Here is a 23,122-nt window from a genome sequence, read left to right as displayed (position 1 = left end):
CTTCCTCCAATCTCCGAATCGAATCAAGCGCCGTGCTTGAACGAACTTACGGCAAAGGCGATATAAAATAACGCCCGAAGGGGAAAAATGATCTCGTGCCGCAGCCGCGACGGCTAATTGCATTCGTTAAAGAGGCCCGCCCAGACCACGTTGGTGCTTTCTCCCAGGGTACGCACAACCTCACCCTTCCTCTCTCCCTCGCTCTCGTATCATTCGTCACCCTTGCTTCCTTCTTCCTCCATCTCCCGCGCAGACTACGCTTCCCACCGGTCTTTCCCTCCGCCGTTCGACCACTCGTCGCAATTTGCGCTACGCCGGGAGAACTTCCTGAAGAGATGTTGCGAAAGTTTCGGATCAAATGAGCGAAAAACGGGAGGAAAAGAGGGGGAAAAGCGGCAAGAGACCAGTGTGATGAATTATGGACATCATCGCGCGGGATCTCTTGATCTCTTTCCCTTGAAATCTTAAAGTGTACAGCTCGTTTTATTACCTCACGAGAAAAGTATATATTTTAATTATATTAAATATATAACGTGTATGTCGATATAATGCATTATTATTCCTTCAATATTAATAGTATATGAATAATATTAATATAAATAAAATTAATAATATATTAAAGAACAAATATAATATGTACATAATGCTTTCCGAAATCTCCTCTGTAATATCTCCTATGTAAGGGACCTCCGGCTTAATTCGCCAACGAAGGGGAACGAAGTGGTCGGATGGAGAGAATCGAGGGGTTCACCCAAGTATGGCACGTCGTGCGGGCGTTTTCGTTGCGTTTTATTGATCCGATACAGAGTCGTAAATGGTACAATCGGTAAATTCATCGGCGGTACAATCGATATAGTCATATGTATATATACACTTATGTACATATGGCGCCAATAGACGCGCGCAGCAGCAGCGAACGCGATGCCCGGCGCGGAATTACGCTTCCGGGTTATCGTTACATCGGAATATAACGAGAACATCGAGCGTCCTGTTTTCCTGACCTGTCGAGATACAAAGTCGTAAAAAAGGACCAGCGTAGACGCGAGTGCGAGGGAGAAAGGAAGGGAAAGGGGGACGGAATAAGGGTGGGTCTAAACAGAGAGGAGAGAGATGTCGATCAGGGGAGGTCTCTATCGAAGACTAGAAAAACGTATACGCGATTCCTATGTTATTGTACACTAAAGCCGCGGCAGCACTGTGCTTTATACGCCTTACCTGTCTATACGCTTTTAATGGAGCTTAACGCCTACAAAACGCGATTACACTTATACGTGTGTCGATATGGATAATGAATGATAGGACGATCGAGCGATCTCGGGGTGTCGATCGCGAGCAGGACGAGGAACCGTTCGATCAGCATGTAACCCGAGGAGCTCAGATTCCTCGTCCTGTATAGGATAATTATCTTACCGTGGTCGATTATCCTCCGTCTCTTCAGTCGTCGATCGCGCCTCGTCAGCGCTCATTCAAAGATTCAATGCTCGCGATTTCGCGCCCTCGTTAATCGTTTCAGCATCGAATAAGTTAAGAATCTGAATTCTCCGTCGATCCATTCGGCAGAAAAAGAAAATGCACCGTCTTCCTTGCATATTTTAGCATAAAAGAATGTTATTTTATATAAAAAGTATAGAAAAAATGGCATTTCCCCTCTTCGTAAGATTGAATTATCTCATTATAAAAATTTGTTGATAAAAATTGTCTATACCTTTTGCGTTATACGATGATTACGCGAGGCGAATGATGAGTTCCTCAATGGATTATCATGATGGTTCGGCGCCGATACGACGGTAGATGATGAAAGAATTAATTACGCGATCGATAAAATGTACGGCGGATGCCGTCCGGTGGGATCGATCGTCGAGTTTCTTTACTAGTTACTTGGTGCAAGCTGTAAAGAAGACTGCTCAACGTTCTTCTCGATGCCTTCTGTCAGCCCTCAAGATGCTCTTTGCGCCCTAGAGTCTCGACTTTACTCCCCGAAGTAAGAAGTTCCAAGAGAATCGTCGCGTTTCATCGAGTGAGCGAAACGATACTCACGTTTCTTCCTCCATCGACGAATTTCGCAAAGAGATTCCTCTCACTTATTCAGGGTGACTCTTCGCCTCTCTTGACGCGATCTCTCGAACCGACCGATTGATCGCTTCTACTCAAACACGGTCCTCGACGGAAGTTTGTCGGCGACGATACTTGGCTATTTGCTAATGGACGTTTCCTTGCTTCCAAGGGTCAACTCTTCCAGTTTCAGTTAAGTATTCGGCAATTTCTCCGATCGATACATACACTCGTAGATTGTAGTCAGTTGTACAGGACGAAACGTCAAAGAATTAGTTTAGACTGAAGCATCGAACTCTGAGAAGTGCGTTATGTCTTCGAGATAATCTTCCAGGATGAAGAAACGTATTCAGGAAATGTACGTAGAAAAAAAACATTTTCTTTGCTTCGCTTTATAGCGCGCGCTATATATAGAAAATGTGCTGTTCTTGAACGGAGGGGGCTTTATCTCGGTTGTCTTGACCTCCTGACGGGAAGTATTATTTATGGACTGCGTGACGTGTGCGCGTAAATTACTTCAGTCTCATTAAGTCTTGAGAATAAAGCGGCTTCTCACTCTTCGAGAGTGGCTCTATACTGTCTTGTATATTTTAAATGTCTGCATCTCTGATGAAAATATTATCTCGATGGTTTCCGGTTTAGTATTGATCGTGCAAACGAAACGGAAAATAATCCCGATTTCAGTTAGAGTTTCAGTTTCTCGAATAAGCCGGATCCAAAAAGATCCAGTAGTTTGCGTCTCCCTCGCTAAAGTTTCCGGACCTGTTGAATTGTCATTACTCGTGGATCCCGCTTATATTCAGACAAGTAACGCGAATTTTACTCGGATTAACACTCTCAGGGGCAATGCACTTCTGAATCGTACATAAAAATTCTTATTTCTAAATCGGATATGACATAAAATGTACTCGCTGTACTCGCAAAATACATTTTCGAATAGCTGCAAAATATTCGGAGGGAATATTACGTACTCTGAGTTCGCGTGAAAATCGAACCGCTTTCGTGTCGCCGCACAACGTGGCAAAAAAGTCAAAGTTCACGTCGATATCGACATTTTGGAGCGATTCCGGGCACGTCGAACCGAGCGAGATGATAGAAAACCGAGGCTACGATCATATTAGGCATTCTCAGAGCGATCTATTCATCAATTAACGTCGACCGGGCTCTCCTCGACAATCTTCTCCAGCAGCTGGCCCGACTCGAAGTCCCTGCACCTGTCACCGATGCAAACGGTCGAGCTTAAGGGCGAGCCGATCTCCTGCGACAGGCCTTTCTTGAGGACATTGAGATACCCCTAGCTTTGAACCATATCGCTAACATACTCCTCGTGAAGCGCGAGCAAATGACGCGGTACGTCCAGGGCGGTGTGAAGGGTTACGGTGACGCCGCGGTTCAGGCTTATCGCCGGATAAAAGACGCCGTAGAGATCGCGGAACGCGACGCCGCCCTGGGGCTGATCGTTGACGAAGAAGCGCAATGTGTGCGTGGTGTCCAGGTCGAGGAGGACGCCGACAGTCGAGCCTTGTTGAACGCCACCCTCGGTGCGCTGCGCGTGACCACCGCCATGCATGAACCACGACCGTTGCCGATCTATGTACATGCTCCAGCCCTTGTCGTCCTTACCTACAAACAGACGATTCGCAAAATTGCGCGAGCCAATCTTCAGGAAAGGAACAGGAGATTGAGTTGTATTATCATGTAAATGGCGGAATAAATGTTAGAAACAAAAATGGACCAGACGTGTGCGGATATTTTACAAGCAAAAATATTTATATAAATTAATTTCCTCTTAATTATATTATTATTAATTAATATATAAATATATTAATAATCAATATTCATTATGTATATTAATTAAAATTCTATGAAAAATTTATAGTTGATTTTACGAATTAAAAATAAATATATACAAATGGATATAAATATATATCATAAATATTTTTTCTTTAAAAACAAAGAGACTTCGCATAATCATTATCGAAATAATTATATTCCTCTTGTATAAGCAATAAAATATAATGCTTAGAAAATATTTAAATTTTTAAGATATAGCGTAAAAATAACAATTTCCTAAATACATTTTTACTTTTATTTTTATTTTTACTCGCTCGAAATAATTGAAACAGATAAAGCAAATCATTATTATTGATTTTACGCCGTTACTGTGGAGAATATTTTAGAAAAAAATCGCGAAAAACGTGAGAGATATTGTGGACTTTTTATTTCACACATTTCCGTAAAGTTTGTTAAGCTAAGAACGGTCTTTTCATCAACTCTAAGAGCGTTGATCCGGTTTCCACGTGTCCAAGGATTAAAGTATCTCTCTCTTTTACTTGCACAACCGCGCGCTTTCGGAATCGTCGTTTTCCTTCATCCAGAACGACATATAAGAGATAGAAGAAGAGAAAGATACGGAAAAAAATACACAAGGGAAAACACAGTACATATGTCTCTCGCCTCCGAATTTCCGAACAAATCAGGGATCTCCAGGATGTACCGGGTGGCGCATGAATATTTCATCGGCACCGGATAAACCGCACGAGCTTCGTCTCCTTTTCCAGGAAGAAAGACACCGAGAGAAAGACAGAAAGAGAAAGAGAGAACAACGTTGGACTTACCTAGCATCTGATCGCGCGAAACGTCGGCCCGGGCGATACCGAAGGCCGGATCGGTGTCACTGTGATAGCGATCGATAGTCAGCTCCCAGTAGTGGACCCCTCGCGAGAAGCCGACGCTCGAGAGGACCACGCGGTGCTCGTAGCCCTCGCAGGACGCGCTCATCGCGTCCTCCGATATGGACACCTCCTGCGGTATGCCAGCCGCGCCGGTGGCCCACGAAAACCACGCCACTGCGAAACCAGAGAGGAGCTCCGATTAATATTCCGCGGATACGGATCCGCAAGCGTGCTTAACGAACTGCACGCTTGGCGTTACACGAGCCTGGTATATCGAAGTGCCGGGTTATTGGGAATTCGACATCACCGCCGCACTCGATGTTAATAACGACGTGACGGGATTGTGGAATCTTAATGGGAGACGAGGAACGATATGGGGAGGAAAACCCGGATTTTCTACGCCGCTAAATAATTGAAGAATTTGATACGTCGAAGGTCGACGTGACGCGATTGTGAAATCTCAATGTGAGAAAGGGGAGACGTATCTTACATATTACGCAATATGTTAAATCATTTAAGACTTTTATATAGAATTTGTCAGACGCGCGAGGTTGTCGAGAATTAATATTTAATTCTCATCCAAAGCGAACGCTACAAGTTACTGACAATCTGGAAAAATATGAAAAATCAGATACTTCTCCTCTACGATTTCATTAAGTATTAATATTTCATTTAGAAAAATATATAATGAGCACGAAAATTGGTCCACTTTTATGAAAAAATAATAAAAATTCAATGCAATAATAATCAATTTGACATTAAAGGGCCGACAATACGAGCAAATTAATAAGTTAGAAATAAAAATAAATAAAACAATTAATTATAAGTTCGTTTAATTAAAAGATCACAAACGTTTCGACTTAACTTAGTCTTCTTCAGTATGATATTTAAACAAAAAACAATATATTAAATTGGAATAATTCCTATCGTCGAAACGTATAAATGCGATCCGTAGAAGTTTGAGGGCTTCTTATTATTCTTTATCTACGCTCTGATGATTGTTTCACATTTTGACTAGTTTATAATTGTATTTTGCGACCAATTACGGACCAATTTAATATATTGCTTTTTGTTTAAATATCATACTGAAGAAGACTAAGTTAAGTCAAAACGTTTGTGATCTTTTAATTAAACGAACTTATAATTAATTGTTTTTATTTCTAACTTATTAATTTGCTCGTATTGTCCTTTAATGTTAAGTTGATTATTATTGCATTGCAATACACGAGCCTTCTAATTGTCATTATATCTATTATATTAATAAAAATTCTAATTTGGATAATAAATGAATATTCAATATTCGTTATTAGTCCATTTGTCTCATTCAAAAAAATTGCAAGATATTAGCATCTAACTCTCTGCGATGCTAAAAACATTGAAATATTTATGTAATAGACTCAATAATAATAAAATCAAATATTTCCGAGAAACCGTGTCCAAAACATACGAAAATAAAAATGGGAGTCATTTATAATTGTCGCCCGCATTATTCCGCAAACGCCGCACGGCGGGCATTCTATCGCGGTCGTTTCTGTGCGTCCACCGTCTATCTCATCGATCACGCGATCGTGCCGCGGAAAAAAAAGAGAGGAACACGCACGGGTGGAAAATCGACGTCGCTTACGACCGTTCGTCTTCCACGCGACACCGGTTTTCCAGCCGAAGCCTCCGCGCATTTGGCCCAGGTAACCGTGAAAAGAAAAGAAAACGAAGAATCTCACCCTCCGCGGTCTGAAGGCCGATCAGTTCCGAGTATTCACCCTCGCCGGCGCTGTTAAAGGCTCGCACCCTGGCGTTATAGAGCGAGTTGAAGTGCAGCCCATCCACGGTGCAGATAGTCTCACGGCCGCAGTATACCTCCTGCGAATCAGATTTCAAACGTAAATTTGTAGCTTGCAACTGTATCCGAGTAATCTGTGCCGTTACTCGAGAGAAACAATGATATATTCGCGATATATTCGCGAGAATAATTAATTAGTTTGAAAATGATATTATTTAGTTTGATTTTGTATATTAATTAGGTTAAAAAAATAATATAATATTATTTAGTTTGATATATTAATTTTATGTATTAATTAGTTTGGAAAAAAAATAATATAAAATATATTAAGCATAATAAAAAAAGATATAATAAAATAAAATAAAAAATATTAAAAATAATAATAAAATAATAATAAAATAATAATAATAAAATAATAATAAAAATAATAATGTATAAAAAGAAAAGAGAGAAATAATTTATTTAGAAATATTCAAGATATGATATTTCAAGACTGATTTTTATACGTCGACTAATATTAAAGCTTGATCAAAATGTCCAACTCGATTCGACTAAAATGGCAAACAAACATTGCTGTCATAGATCAACGAGAATAAGTGGAGTTTATCTGTCATCCAAACTGTTCTATAAGAAAAATGTCAAGGTACTATCGATTGGTCGAGCCACATAAACAAATCGAGATGTGATTTATATTGAAATCAAAGTTTTGCGCGATAAGTTACTGAAATATATGATTCAATCTTTTTTGATAGTTTTTTTCCATCACTGTCAATATATACAATTTTCTTTAATCTTTTTTAAACATGCATCTAAAGAATATAATAATAAAGATACATAGAAACATTTATAAAAATAATAAAAATTAAATTAAAAAAATATATATATCTTTAACGTACAAGGTATAATTATAATACCTTGATACACGCAATAAACATAATAAATTTGGGATTTGAATGAAAATATATAAAGCGTGCTATAAAACGAATTTGCTATTACAAATTTTTCCTGAATCAGAAATAAAAATCGAGCTCTTGCATATCTTGCACATTTTCCTTAAATAAAATAACACATGAAATAAAGATGAAATTAATCCCGGAAATTAGTGTAAATCTACCGGTGAACTCGATCCTTATCCGTCAAAGGAGATTCTCGCCGCAAGCTTAAAGGACGATTCCGCAGGAACGTCGGAGAGACGGTGAACTAGGAGGAAACCGAAACCAGAGACCAGGAAACCCGAGGCGTTGTACTTGCGCGCGAACGAGCTCGATTTAAATATTAAAAGAAGGGGGATGAGGGGAGTTCGCGCGATTCCGATGGCCATCAGGAGGACTGGCGTCGAGTCGGGCAAGGAAGAAGGAAGAAGGAGGAGAGCGCCGACAACGAGGACGATTTATATTCGCGGTATCGCCCCGTTCGTTAACGAGCACTGGTATCCAACCCCACCGGGTGCATTATTAACAATGCATGAAAATTTAGACGCGCGATTTACAAGCCCGACCCGGAGCACGTTTGTGCAAACGGATATTCATATATATATATATGATACGGAGCAATGTACGTGCTATTTTCGTCGATTTTGCCGCGGATTTAGCATGTTACGTTCCTCCGCGCGGATCATTTCTAGAATGGAACCTCCGCGAAATGTGAGAAGGATTAGTATAATCTCGCATATAAGACTATTTCAACATTATCATATTATACATGTATAATTTAGTTTAACTGAAGCTATTACGAAGTTTACGTATGAAGTTTAAACTCGATATTATATTATGAAATAAAAAATAATCCTTCTCTTTATTAAGGGTACCGTATAATCTTTTTTAAATCCGCTATATCATTTTGACGTAGCGTAAATATTTATAGAAATTATGTCTAATGGTATTAAATTCAATGGTATTAAAGAAATGATATTTATAGGAATTAAATCTAATGGTATTAAATTCAATGGTATTAAAAAAATGATATTAAAAAACTGCGTATGAAAAAGATTAATCTTTATAATATATCAACTGACCTTTCCTTTTTGCTCAACTTTTTCCTTTCCCGATGCGATGGAAGACAAAACTCTGTAAAATTCTATGTCCATCGGTAGAGCCTCACATTAATATCGTGGATTATGTTGCAGTTCGACGGTTCGAACTACCGTCATTTGATAAAAACTTCTAATGAACGAAGCTATATCGTCGTCAGTAATTAATAATTGCCATCGCCCGAAAGGCTCGTTCATTTCTCACGTGTAAGCTCCGAATCTTGAAATTGCGGATTTCAATTAACGCCCTCAAATACCGAGTCCTTATCTACGAGTAGGAAAAATCCCCCAATTCATAAATCGGTTCTATATGATTGTAGATACTTGCTTAGACGCGCAAAAGAACTAAAAAGACTTTAATTGTTATAAATTACGTACAATTTTCTTATCATACAGACAATTAGAGATGTATCGCTGTGGATGCTGCGGGCGTAAAGGGTTAATGTAGCGCGTTAAAATGCCTTCATTCGCCGAACTAATTCTCAAATTTTTCAAACTTGGCTCATGAATTCGCTGCGCGAGACTGCCTTTTAATCCCCGACTTTTATGCCGCGACTCGAGCGCACTATTTAGGCTGAATTATTAGCCGTAATCGTTGCCACAGTTTTTTTGAGGGAGAAGGGGAGGTGCTCGCGTTTACGATCAATAAAACGCGAAAGACGGCATTTCGAGTTCGGCCGAGTAAAGCCCGATCCGAGAATAAATGCGACGGTTAGCCTCGCCATCCTCGCCGGAAATGCATCGAAAACAGATACAGGACAGAAGAGATCTTTTACTCGACAAAAATTTCCATAGAAGATATCAACTTTATGGGCGATCGGCATTGATTTTCATTTCGCAGCGCGCGAAACAAATTTGCATCGAAAAGGACTTTATAATCCTGTCGTCGTTTTTTTTCTTTGATTCACCGCGTTTTAGTGTCACGTTATATAGCCGATATTATTCTTCCGGGTAAATTGAAAGATAGCTTTTTATGCATTTGGGCTCTCTGCTTTTATTAAATGTCCGGACATCCGTGTAAAATACATTTATTTGATATTGCGTGTAATATAAATTATTGTGTTATAATAAAATTGACAACAATTGAATAAATTTCTTTCGCCAAAATACAAAGAAATCAATACATCAAATCAAATGTACAATGATTTCTTTTTCTAAAGAGAGAAAATGCTGCTATTTTTCAATTAATTTTGTACTTAAATAGATATTTTTAAAAAATAAAAAAAAATTATGGGGGATTAAAAGTTAGAATTTCTGCAAGTATAAAAAAATTGACATCCCTTTTTTCTCAGTTTACACAGTCACGTTTAGTTCAACATGTACAAGCAATCTTTTCGAATTTCTTGCCACGTACAGTCCCGTCTTTTTTTACTATTTTTGCAATACGAGTAACTTTCTTTCGTCAGAGCGCGAGGAAACTCCGTTCTAACTTTTCGAGAGTGAAACTAATGGATACTCTCGCAGCGTCATTTCCAATAAAATTAGTGTTTTATTACAACTTCAACAGTATTTTATAATAAATTCGATTTACATCACGAATTTCTATATTAAACGGACAAGGATCGATTCGTGATTCCATCTTGAAAATAAATTAAACCCAAAAAAATTAATATATAATCGATGAAAAATATTTATACCGATCGCACTATATGAGAAAGCTGATATGACACTTTGAAAATGTCCGCGGAAGAAATAACAAACGTCAAATATTATTTAATGCCAGCCGTCTTTCGTGCCGGAACAATTCTACGAAAAATATCGTGAGAACGTTGAAGTGTCCCATTGTTGGACAAAGCCGTATCGCCGTCATCGTCGACGGGATGACACGACCGAAGGAGAGCATTCAACAAAGAAAGAAACACCGGAGCCGGACGTCCGTCGCGTCGACAAAGAAAAGAAGAAAAAAAAAGAAGCGAACGGAAAGCGCGACGAAGTATCCGAAGAGTAAAGTGTCATCGAGGAATTCGAGGGAAATTCGCGGGGGCCGAGATCTCGAGAAACTCGCTCCGAGGGACTCGAGCCGAGCGTCTGGCCACCGATTCCATGACAAACGGAGTACAATTTCTCCGGGACACGGGGGTGTGTTTACTCACCCTGAACTCCCCGCCGCAGCCGTCGTCCAACTCCAAGAGGTATCCCTCGATGGCGGGACCTCTCTGTCCGGCGCAGCCTATAATTCCGTGCCCAGGTGGCGGCTGCCAGGCAACGGTGACGCTGTTGTTCTCGGCGCTACACTCTTCGGGGATCAGTAAAGGCGCTCCGGGTGCTGGAAATACGTGCGTCGAGACGGTTTAAGTAGCGCTTCGCGTTGCTGTAACTACGACAGTGTATATGTGTATACATGTGGAACACGTGTGCTTGATGTGTGTATGTATGTGGAAACATGGGAGTAAAGTAATATGCTGGATTTAATAATGTCGTTTAACTCCGAGATGAGGAAACTTGGGATTAATTCTAATATTGTAACATTCGCGATAACTCGGTGGAGATTTAATTGTCATATCAATTATTGAACGAACGAGGATAAACCGACTAAATAACAAATTTTCTGCTTAATTTAAAATCTTTTGTTCTCGAAATTGTAGAGAAAATACACCGCATTAGTAGTCGTGTGGTGGAAACACAGGTATGATAAATTTGTAAGAGGAATATGATCAAACTTATGAGCTAAAGTTGACTTGTGAGAATAAAGTTGTAAGCAGATTATAAACGTTGCACCTGTTTAAGAAAAGTTTGCAATCCCGGAATTTTCCACTTTGATAGAACTTTGTACACACTTAGCAAGTTTTCCAAATAAGTAGCTAAACATTCCGCATTTTCGTAACGGGAAAGGATTTAGGTAAAGCATTTAACTTTATAAATTTCGAATCGGCAAAGTTCGTTTGTGAGTCACTTTAAGACGGTAGCTTTACAAGTAAAAAGAAACTTATCATAAATAAATTGAAATTAAATGTAAATAATTAGAATGAAATAAATAAAAAGCTGATCTATAATATATATTCATATGTAAAATAGAAGAAATAATCATGTACCATCACGAAAACAAATGAAACTTTGAGAAACTCGACAATTTAACGCAATGAAATGATTGAAGAGGATAAGATCGCAAAAAGGCGATAAAATAAATATATTCACGTGGAGATCGTTAAACGGTTTTACTAATTCGATGATTTTAACGCTGCTGGCTAATATTTAAATATAGCATGACCTGAAATTGCTTGGCTCCAATCCGATTTTGCCCCAAAGCCAGATTGCCGGTGATGACCTTCGGCGGCAATAATTTCACAATTTAAACTGGTTCCGGGCTGCCGAATTTGCCGCGAGTTTCTCCTAACGACGAATGGAACTTGGTCGTTGCCGCGCGACCGCACGATTCCATTCGATGCCGACTGTCTAAGGTACAAGTCGAAGCCGTGCAAATTACTGCGCGGCTACTATCTAGATTTCTGTCCGACAGAAATGTATTGAACTACCGGTGCGGAGCACCATATCTCAATTTGTCAAATCTCGATATCTCGGGATATATATAGGTATACATTTCCCGAACACACTCGAATCGAATTGATTCTTCGTATCGCGAAATGATAAGTTAAAGTTAGATAATTAGTATAGCAAGTTAGTATGATAATTTGTTTCTTGTAAAGCTACGGGATATTAGGTGAAAAATATGCGTACTTTTATTTAAGGATGTTTTGTACAATCCCAGCAAAAAGTAGCTGAAATTAATATTAACAAATATATCCAATTTTGGTGTATTTTGAGTAAGAAATTGTGTGGAATATTATAATTTGATCTTAACTACAGTGCAGAGATATATTTTTTAATATTTATTGCGTTTTTACTGAAATATTCCGAATTTTGTTAATCGAATTAATTTTTGGCAGAGAATTTCGCCTTCTAACAGATACATAAATTATATTTAATATCCTTTTAACCAGTTAGTACTTGTATAATATTATTTGACCAAATATTTCCTCTGTATCTAAACCTTTGCAAATTTTAAACAAATTCTGAATATTATTTCCATGTGTTTTTGTCATTTGAATCGACGTGGTTATATGTTTCCCATAAGAACACATGTTAATTCGGTGCAAATTAAAATCCTTATAACTTGTGAACGCTTTAGTGAATCGATTTAAAAATTGTACTGAAGATTCTAAACATATGTAAGGATTCTGTACAATTTTCATTAAATTCTCAATATTTTGAAAATAGGTACAAAACATCCTTAATTTTTCGTTATGTGTATGTTATGAATGTATAAATGATACATATTCTAAGCATTAATCAAATGTAAAATTAAAAGTTGCAACAAGTGTCATTAATATTTTCCGCTTGTCAAGATTTCCAAATCAATATCAATTCATTAGGATTATTGATCAAAAAATAAGTTCAAAACTATACATTTTTCTCATTTTTCTCGAATATTATACGAATATCCACTTTTGGTGTATTTTGAGTATGAAAAATTGCGTGGAACATTATAATTTGATCTTAGCTACAGTGCAGAGATGTATTTTTTAATATTTATTGCGTTTTTACTGAAATATTCCGAATTTTGTTAGTCGAATTAACTTTTGGCAGAGAATTTCGCCTTCTGACAGATACATGAATTATATTTAATATCTTTTTAACCAGTTAGTACTTGTATAATATTATTTGACCAAATATTTCCTCTGTATCTAAACTTTTGCAAATTTTAAACAAACTGAATATTATTTCCATGTATTTTTGTCATTTGAATCGACGTGGTTATACATTTCCCATAAGAACACATGTTAATTCGGTGCAAATTAAAATTCTTATAACTTGTGAACGCTTTAGTGAATCGATTTAAAAATTGTACTGAAGATTCTAAACATATGTAAGGACATTCTGTACAATTTTCATTAAATTCTCGATATGAAAATAGGTACAAAACATCCTTAAAAAAATGACAATTTGTCCAAATATTTAAAATTTTCGATTAAAATGGAAAATTATATCAATGATACCTCTTTCTCTCTCTTCGTAAGGCTCTCTAGATAAATCCCCGCGTGTTGTCTTCATCATAAGAGAGTGAGTTCGAAACGATTGATGTTGGATCTAGCGATTCATTATGGACCGAATACGCGAATGCTAGCGAAATAGTCCGCTTTCAAGAGCGTCAACGCGATCTGTAGGAGGTCTCGTTGATGCTTCTACATGCAATTATCTGGCTTTCAGTGGAAACTCGGCGCGTCGCGACGCGGGTCGTCAACTCGTCGGTTAACTTGTGCGGCATGCTAATAAACCGAAAGCATTTCCTCTTGGTGCGCGCCGCCATCCGCATGAGGTTTCGCGCAAACTTATCCCGAAAACACTCTCGACGCGATGAGCTGTCGGCTCCCTGTCCGTTTCGGTCCTCGATTCCGGATGTGCCGGCAAGCATAATTCGATCGGGCGGTCGCGACCGTGGAGTAAACACGTCTTGGTCGAAAAGACCAAGGCTCAACAAACACGCCGCCGTCAGGATAAAAGGAATATGTCGCCAAACTTGTCTTTTTTTCCTGCCATTGTCGATTGATGCTGTCAAGTAAAAAAACTGCGACCACATCAGTTCTTTGATAGAATTCTGCTGAATAAGATCTCGTCTCTATCACTACATTTTTGAAGAATAATTTCGTATTCGTTCATTTTCGAGATCGATATTTACTCGAGGATAATCTATAAATAGATAGCATTCTGCTCAATCCAGATCTAGATTAGAAATTTGATAAAATCTGCTTTCTCTAATAGATGAAAAGACAGATAAACACGGAGTCGGAGATCGATAGATCGATTGGACTTGCGAAAGTGTATCTATATTTTGTGCAAAATAAAAAAAAACGGAATTTCAATGGCACATCTCATACACTCGCGCTAACGAAAAAATACTGCCTTTGATAATTCTATAGAATAAAAGCCAATGGAAGCTGCGAAATCATCTTTCCGATTTCAATCAAATTGTCGTGAATTCAATGATGTAGCAAATTTAATGCGCTCTTTCAATAGATATATACGCGATGCATGAAAAATCACATTTTTCTCTTCACAAATATAATCTTTCATAATGGGAAAATATAATTTCTCGCATGGGATTGAAAAATGTAATCTTTATATGGGAAACTGTCGCGATATGAATAAATTGCGATGAAGAGAGGAAAAGTTCAAAGTAAAAATTATATATACATGTCATGCAATACATCGATAAAAGATAATTGATTTAAGTATTGAATATTTTATCACAACTCGGCTTAAAAAGCTTATACGGTAAACGAATCAAAATGTTAAGTCTACTTATGTTTAAATTTTGCGAAATGTCACGTGAAATAGACAGGGAGTGAAGTTCGAGAAGCTCGTTGCGAACTTTATAAACTGTTAATTCTGTTTTATATAAACTAATAGACTAGACATAAAACACTGGGAATAGTGTTTTGTCTCCTGCAACGTCAAGGAAGACTCGACGTGTGTATGCATAATTAACTGGCTTCATGCTTGACAGCAAATCGTCATGGAGTTCAGCGTATCCTTGGAGAGAGTCGTTCTACTCTGCAGCTCTAAGGTCCCTGCGGTATCTGACGTTATGAAATTAGGCTAATGGCACGAGCGTTACATAACTATGTTCGGCGTTGAATCAACGGAGTCCTAATGCAAATTGAGGTCGTCTCTATCTCTATCTCTCTTTGTTTCTTTCTTGAAAAACAATTATTCTCTATTCCTACTCCTAATAACGACAATTAAGCTTACGGAAGAAAAACATGTCAATTTTCATTTAAATACACGGGACAAAAAGTTATTTAAAAACAATGTTCATCCGTTTGAACGCTTGACGATAATTCTGGCTCAGGATGTTTTGTATGTACAATCCCAGCAAAAAGTAGTTGAAATCAATATTGACAAATATATCCACTTTTGGTGTATTTTGAGTAAGAAATTGTGTGGAATATTATAATTTGATTTTAGCTACAGTGCAGAGATATATTTTTTAATATTGCGTTTTTACTGAAATATTCCGAATTTTGTTAATCGAAATGATTAACTTTTGGCAGAGAATTTCGCCTTGTGACAGATACATGGCTAACTTTATTGAATTATATTTAATATCCTTTTAACCAGTTAGTACTTGTATAATATTATTTGACCAAATATTTCCTCTGTATCTAAACTTGTGCAAATTTTAAACAAATTCTGAATATTATTTCCATGTGTTTTTGTCATTTGAATCGACGTGGTTATACGTTTCCCATAAGAACACATGTTAATTCGGTGCAAATTAAAATCCTTACAATTTGTGAACGCTTTAGTGAATCGATTTAAAAATTGTACCGAAGATTCTAAACATATCTAAGGACATTCTGTACAATTTTCATTAAATTCTCAATATTTTGAAAATAGGTACAAAACATCCTTAACAGTCTTTCCGATAAAGAAGTAGTCTTAGGTAAGAAAATGATGTCGTTCGAGAAAAAATACCTTGAAAATCTGATTTTTCGTGGAGCAATCCCGAGTAAGATCGCATAATTTGCGTGGGACGCGATAAAGATCGACGAGATAAAAGTCATTTATGCCGAACGGGGGGTAAGAACGTCGCGGGTGGAGAATAAACTCACGCTGTTTCATCGCTTATCGCGATCCAAAAACTCGTGTAATCCGACGTGGAACCTCGATGGAGCCATTCGAACGGTAAATTCTGCCGCGCCATGTTCCGCTCGCTCTATATCGTCGACATTACTATCGATTATCCCGGATTTCGTCGGATTTTACGTCGGTGTTATCAACGTGCGACATCCCCAGGTATTACAGTCAGCATCGACGATTATTTCTCACAATGCCAATTTCGAAATATGACACGCACAGATATATATATATATATATATATATATATATATATATATATATATATATATTTAATGGATCCTTAGCGAAGCAGCCAAGATTTATTGAAACGATTATTTTGGGTGTCGAGCGTTAATTGAATTTACCATCGCGTAACGTTTCAAAGTACCGCTAACGTTTACGATCCAACCCAATAACAATAAAAAATTCCCAGAGAGAGAGAGAGAGAGAGAAAGGGAGGAGAGGGAAGGGGGAGGTTGCGGGAAATAACGAAACCGCGGCGTCAATTAAAACCGCCTAAAAAAGTCGTGAGAGACCGCGTGAAATATCGATCATTTTACGAGGGTGCGCTCGTAAAAGCGAGAATTAATGGATGGGACAGGTGCACGCGAGTGACTTGAAGATCTCCCGTTCCGAGAAAGGATCGGCCTCGACAGAGACGTGTGGAAACAACGAAAGGGTTGCGGCTAAAAAAAATTCTCTCCCTCTCTCTCTCCCTCTCTCTCTGTCTCTCTTTATTACGGCCACCCCTTTTACAGTTTTGTAATGGGTCCGACGTGAATCGACACGCCAGCGAAACTTTATGCCCATATCGGAGTGATTTATCGAACGACGCGAGACGCGTCGCGCTGATACCCGATATCCGTATAGACCCCGTCACCCTTTCTCTCTTTCTCTCATTCATTCTGTTCTCTTTGTGAGAAAAACGCGGAAAAAGGGTGCATCGATAAGGGCGGATACGAGCAAAGAGAGAGAGAGAGGGAGAGAGGGAGAGGAGCGCGAGCGCGCCGATAGCCTGTTAAAATGTATCACGCGCAAAATATATATATATCTCGTTGATAAAACTTGCCGACAGATGAAAATAAACTTCACGGAGGATGGACGGCTCCCGACGTCGCGAAAAATGGTCTTCTCGCGAGAGCCGGCCGTGATCTTGAGGAACTTCCCCGCCGAAGACGATCTTTCACGCTTCACCGTCGACGCAAAAGTAACAATCACGTTCGCTTCGACACTTCCGTTTCTGACGCGAGACAACTGATCTCGTTTGAGAGAAGCTTCTTAGCTCTCCTAGACTCCTGAAAGTCCGTCGACTATAGTTTCGATTCGGTTCGATATGATACGATAACTCCTCTTCCTCGAGTTTGCAACGTTATAGATTGATGCTCTCCTGTCGAGCAGCCGTGGTAAAAGTTAATAAAATGAAAGAAAAGAGAAATTTAATACAGTTTGAATTGAGATTCGTGATGCTTATTAATTTTTACTTTTTCATAAATATGATAATAAGTGATTTTTTGTTGTTTCTTTTTAATAAAATATTTCTAAATAAATATTATTATTATACACAAATATTATTTATTTTATTGAATGTAGAAGAGCTTAATCAAACTATTTTTCTAAAAATATATAAACTACTATAAATTATTATTTCAATCAATATATGATATGAACTCTGAGGGAATCGTTATTAAAAGCGATCAGTGGCGTTGACGATGAAGCGTGATTGCGACGTCGCATAAATTAATGAGCGAATTAATCTGCCAGCGAGGAGGTAAAATCCCTGTTTACTCGCGTGTTATCTCAACGAGACGTACGTACAGGACATTAACGTCGCATTGTACGGTCATCAGCCTCGTCTGCGACAAGCGTGCGTTTAATTTTCCGCCCGATGTCGGGACAGATTCGTTCTCTATTTCCTGTTCATAGAAAGAAACTTAGGAAGATCAAGTATATAAATCAGAAATATACACGTTGACTCAGGCAAATTTTTTTCATTAAGAGTTTAATAAAATGAATAAAAAAATGACTTTACAGGAAATAACGCTATCTGTCTGTCTTCTTTTTTTTTTTGAAGTTGAGATGCGATAAATACGATAAATTCTTCGTTTTCCATTTGTGCCGTTACATACATGCATTAGCATCATCATAATATTTTATTGGACAATAATTATTCATGCTCGTGATTGCATCGCGTTATAAAACTGAAGCTGATAAGACGCATGAATTTCCGACAGTGACAAACTTTTAGCTCCATGATACGACGGTTCGATCGTTTCTATAATCGCGAAAGCAGATAACAATAAGATTTAGCGGTGTCCCGAAAAATTCCGCAATTTCTCGTGTCGTAAAAGTCGAATTACCGGATCAAACACCGCAATAAAATTGAAATTTAAGAAAACGAGGCACTTGTTACAGAGTTTTACCGCGTCGATTGCTGTTCCTGCTCCAAATCATGATAATAAAAAATCGTCGACTTTCGATGTTCGTTCCAGGCTTTTGATAAAAGATCGAAATCGCAGATCGAGCGCGCGCAAATAACGATAAATGAATTTCGCATTTTTGCCTTGCCTATCGTTCGTCATCCCTATAACCGTGCTGAGGGTCGATAATTTAATTTCTCGCGTTGCAGCTGTTATTGCAGCATTTGCACATTTGCAGATTTTTGAATCATTAAACTCGACGCAAAATACTTTTAAAAATTATTGATAAGTTATTTATTTTGTCCTCATTCTCCTCATTATTTTATTTTCAACAATTATTTATTAATATATAATCTTTTTATTTATTAATATAAATTTACAATATAAAATCTATTGAAAGAGTGATCTATGGTACTAGAGTGATGGTTGCGAAACACAAGCTCGAAATTTAAAGAAAAAAAAAAAGAAAGTCGAGCAACAATGTCAAAGATATATATGCATATACATACTTTTCTCCAATATATTACATTCGTTAGATTCCGGAAATTTTCGCCTGAACGATTTCGTCGCAAACTTTGCGCGAAATCCCGACGAACTTGGAAGTTTCCGCGGGGCACATTCCTCGCTTTGCTATTTGCAAAGCCGGGTTAAGTAAATGAAATTCCGTGTGACTGCCAATCAAGTATCGCGGATTTTAACAAACTGAGACGCGCTGCTCTTTGACGAGTAAACTGCGCGTAATGAAGAAACTTTCTGGTATTACCCTCCGTATATACCCGATTTGTATCAAGATCGCCCGAGAATTAAATGTCCTGATAGAGAAGCCAGCAAAGTCGCGCTTTCCTCGACCTCGTAATCATTTATCGAGTTTCGTTAAATAGATTTGTATTTCATTAACTCCTCTCCTTCTCGGGAGGCTAGTCCTGATTAGAAATCCTGACGCGGTTGCAAATCCGTTAAGATATAATGAGCAAACAGAAACGAGCTTCCCCGAGTATCTTCCGCGTCCTTTAATTTCAACCGCGAGGGCTTTGATCAATTTCACGAGTTAATTCCATCCAAGTAAAATCGAGTCGACGAAATCGATAATTTTATTTACCACACGAATGAATCGAGCCATGTCTACCTCTTAACGCGATTTCCTCTACGTCCTAGCATTATTAAGTTATCCGTACATCCGTAAACACGTTAATCAGACGCGATTAACATTTCCCGACCCGACATCGGGCATCTAAGACCCGGAGAGATGCGTATCCTTGGCGAACGCGGAAAGGATGTAGAGGATGTCTCCTTGTAACGAGTTAATACCTCGATCGTTACGGCAGTTACTGCAAAGCCGGTACCTAATTAATCCGCTTTTGAAACGTTTTAGCGTAGGCAAGGCTGACGGCGAGCGAGGAGGCACGCTTGAAAGGAGCCGTTCCCGGGGGCTACGTAAAATTATTAAGCGATTTCCCTCTTCCCCCCCTTGTCCTTGATCCTCGTCTAGACGACTCGGGTGGATAAGATCGACGCCTCCTTCATCTTTCTTAATTACTATTTTTCTTTCTCATTTTTCCTTTTTGATTCTGTTGTCGCTACTGTAATCGATGTCTAGTCGCATCTCCCGTGTCTGGATTTTTTTTCTTTACCTGCTGTTGGAAATCGTTCCTCCCCCTCTGACGCTGCGTCCAACAATAGAGCGATTTGTAATCGGTGTAAAGATATTTATATTTACTTACGCATGCAAGCACAACGTCAAAATGAAACTCGTTCGAAAGTCGTTTTCACTCGAATATTTTCGTTTTTTTTCTCTCGTTAATCCAAGCGATCATTTATCACGTCGCGTAAAATTACATCTCTTACGTAATTATTACTTTAATTCCGATATTTTTCAAGTCGATTAATAAACGAGCGCGTATAAAATTTATTTAAAAAATTATTATTTAATCTATCCACATACGTGAATTCAATTAGCCATCGCGTCAGTCGTTTTCCGAGGATATACGTAACGAGATAATCGAAATTGCACTAGCATGTGGAACTCTCGTTTCGTCCATTTGAAAGATAAAACGACTATCAGCGAGCAAGACTCGTGCAAAGCACAAAGTTGCGCGATCAGCTCGGTGCTGCAAAGATAAATCGCCCCCACGAAATCCCGGTGTAGTCGTGAAAACGAGGAGTTACGAGTCAATTAAGCGTGTACGAAGACGTCTTTCGAATGAGTTTAGGTCCGATGCTTTACTCTAGACACATACATACGCCACGCGAACTATAGGATTCGATGAACCACGATGAACAATCCAGTTCGGGCAACGAACCAGATGGATGAATTTCAAGGAGCCAACGAGATGTTTCCGCGAGTGGTCTCGTGATGGAAGGATATCTAATTTATTCAAGCCACTACAGTGGATTCCAAGTTGAGACTTTTACGAAATATTTACGTTATTATAAAATATATCTGACCGAGAAATATATAATATTTAAAAAATTAGAGATTTTATATTTTGAAGATTTCTCTTCTAGACAATTTTCAAGCATCTAATTTTGAATGATAATTTTGAATGATAATTTTTAAGCATCTAATTTTGAATGATAATTTTGAATGAAGATTTCTTTTCTAGACAATTTTTAAACATCTAATTTTGAATGATAATGTTATTTATAACGCTAGATTGCAAGATTTTATTGTAGACACTTTTAACGAGCATAGAAGGAATGAGTCAAAGTATTATGTACTTATCGTTTCTGTAACAAAATTATTTAACGATTCTCACGTTAAATATCGTTGACTCCCGAGTAACTTTCTTTCTAAACGCGATAGATCCTAAGATATCGTGCTTCGACTAAACTTCCAAGCAATTAATTAAGACTTCCAAAGTCTCGTGTTCAGCAAAATTACTAACGTAAATAATCAAGTTTTGCTAGTTAAACCGAAAAGTTTTTTTATACGAGTTGTAAAAAGTAACAGATTCGATAAAATCGATCGCGCACGAGAGGCTGTAAATTTATTAAAATACAATAACGTTTTATAAAAATCAAACGCGAATAAGTATAGCATGCAAAGGGCTCGTTCGTTTCAAATACAAAAAAAAAATATCCACGTTATTTAATTGTCTCGTGTTATAAGTTAGCATCTAAAAAATCGGGAAATAAAAAAAAATAGATAAATTTATTTTCGACCGCACGCATCACCGCGAATGGGACCGGCGTTCGGAAAAAAACTCAATCTACACACAAATTGCATCTATCCAGTGTGGCGTACTCACGTTTCAGCTGGACGAAGGTGAGTTGATCGATGGCACGACGCAGCGGTTTGTCGTCCAGGGTGAGATCCAGCAATGGCAGACGAGCAATCTCCTGTACACCCTCGGCGCCGCCCCAGGAGCCGGCGGCGGTCGCCGCTCGCACCGACAACATCCCGCCAATCTGCAGGAAGGCCGCGCTGTCCGTCTCCTTCAGCGCCTCGATGCAGAAGGTGAGCAGCGCCGTGGTCGTCTGCAGGTGCGTGGCGCATCTGGCCACCTGGTCACGCAACGAACGCACCCTGGCCTCGCGGGTCTGTCGAGCGGCCTCGATCAGTCGCGACTTTCTCGCCTGCAGGAGACTCACCAGGTTCGCCACCCGATCCTCGACCTCTCCCTCGAGCACCATGCATTCCTCCTGCGAAAAGGGTTGGTCCGCTCGATTATAATATCGGGAAATAGCTCATCCGGTAAAAAAAAGAGATGAGAGATAGATTGTAGATAAAAAAAAATTACATTTCCTGCTCCGATCGATATATTCAGTGAGAGATATATCGTTTTCGCAAAGCTCCTTTTTTTCTATCTCTAGTTTGTCGCGTCAGAATCATTGTAAAGACACAATTTTTTATCGGAGAATAGCTGTCTATAAAAATTTATTTCCGAATCCGTTTCAGAAAATTAATCTTCAAATAAAGGCATCGCACTTTTTATATCAATGATGAATGTATGAATCTAGAAGAAAGGTTTGCGCAAAAAAAAATATCACGAACGAGAAACGCGATATCGAATTGATTATTCCGCTTAGCAAAGTACAAGCGGGTGAAAAATAGACGCTGATATCAAACGAAATTTCATCTGTCAGCTTTTGTTCCGCGAATGTAAGATAAGCCGTGCGGGTGTTTTTTGCGCATCCGAATTACCCCCTCGGCCATCGGAAACGAATCCCCCCACCGGCATCGGAGGACTGATATAATTAACGCCATATTTTTTCGCAATTTTACGGCACCGTACCGCGTGACATGTCCGCCGACACGGAATTTAAAACGGACGTCAAAGGCGCGGTATACTCACATGCACTTTGTCCGTCATTCCTTTGAGCCTTTGAATGAACTCCGTCGTCGAGCGGGCTCTCTCCGACAGCTGCTGCAAATTCTGCGACAGCTCCGTCTGTAACAGCAGAAATTCGCGACACGTGAGGGAACGTGCGGTGATTCGAAGGGGATTCGGCGAACGTGATATGGACGTAACATTCGTGAAATTGAAGATACCGATGTAGAACGAAGGGAGCATCCCTTCGTCCTTCCACTTTCAAGCAAAATTTCCGAGAG

The 23,122-nt window shown here is 38.7% G+C and overlaps 1 protein-coding gene across 4 annotated transcripts in view; it reads right to left on the bottom strand.

Annotated features, from left to right (window-relative positions):
• Positions 1–772: 772 nt before the first annotated feature.
• The window catches only part of LOC105249826 (E3 ubiquitin-protein ligase TRIM9), a 102,538-nt gene continuing 80,188 nt past the window's right edge, over positions 773–23,122 (bottom strand). For 2 of the 4 annotated variants that reach the window (XM_011255574.3, XM_025409765.1), the window contains exons 4-10: positions 22,866–22,961; positions 21,819–22,212; positions 20,202–20,234; positions 10,630–10,802; positions 6,449–6,587; positions 4,671–4,901; positions 773–3,675 (exon numbers count right to left, since the gene is read on the bottom strand). In XM_011255574.3, coding sequence (XP_011253876.1) covers positions 3,347–3,675; positions 4,671–4,901; positions 6,449–6,587; positions 10,630–10,802; positions 20,202–20,234; positions 21,819–22,212; positions 22,866–22,961 — 1,395 coding nt within the window. In that variant the 3' untranslated portion in view covers positions 773–3,346. The remainder of the gene's footprint in view (positions 3,676–4,670; positions 4,902–6,448; positions 6,588–10,629; positions 10,803–20,201; positions 20,235–21,818; positions 22,213–22,865; positions 22,962–23,122) is intronic. The other 2 variants (XR_003122939.1, XM_011255576.3) reach the window with 2 other exon arrangements.

The sequence above is a fragment of the Camponotus floridanus genome, unplaced genomic scaffold, assembly GCF_003227725.1.
Source record: "Camponotus floridanus strain SB8 unplaced genomic scaffold, Cflo_v7.5 scaffold28, whole genome shotgun sequence".
In the NCBI taxonomy this organism is placed as follows: domain Eukaryota; kingdom Metazoa; phylum Arthropoda; class Insecta; order Hymenoptera; family Formicidae; genus Camponotus; species Camponotus floridanus.
The sequence above is the reverse complement of the archived record's forward strand: the minus strand, read 5'-3'. Positions and strand labels throughout refer to the sequence as shown.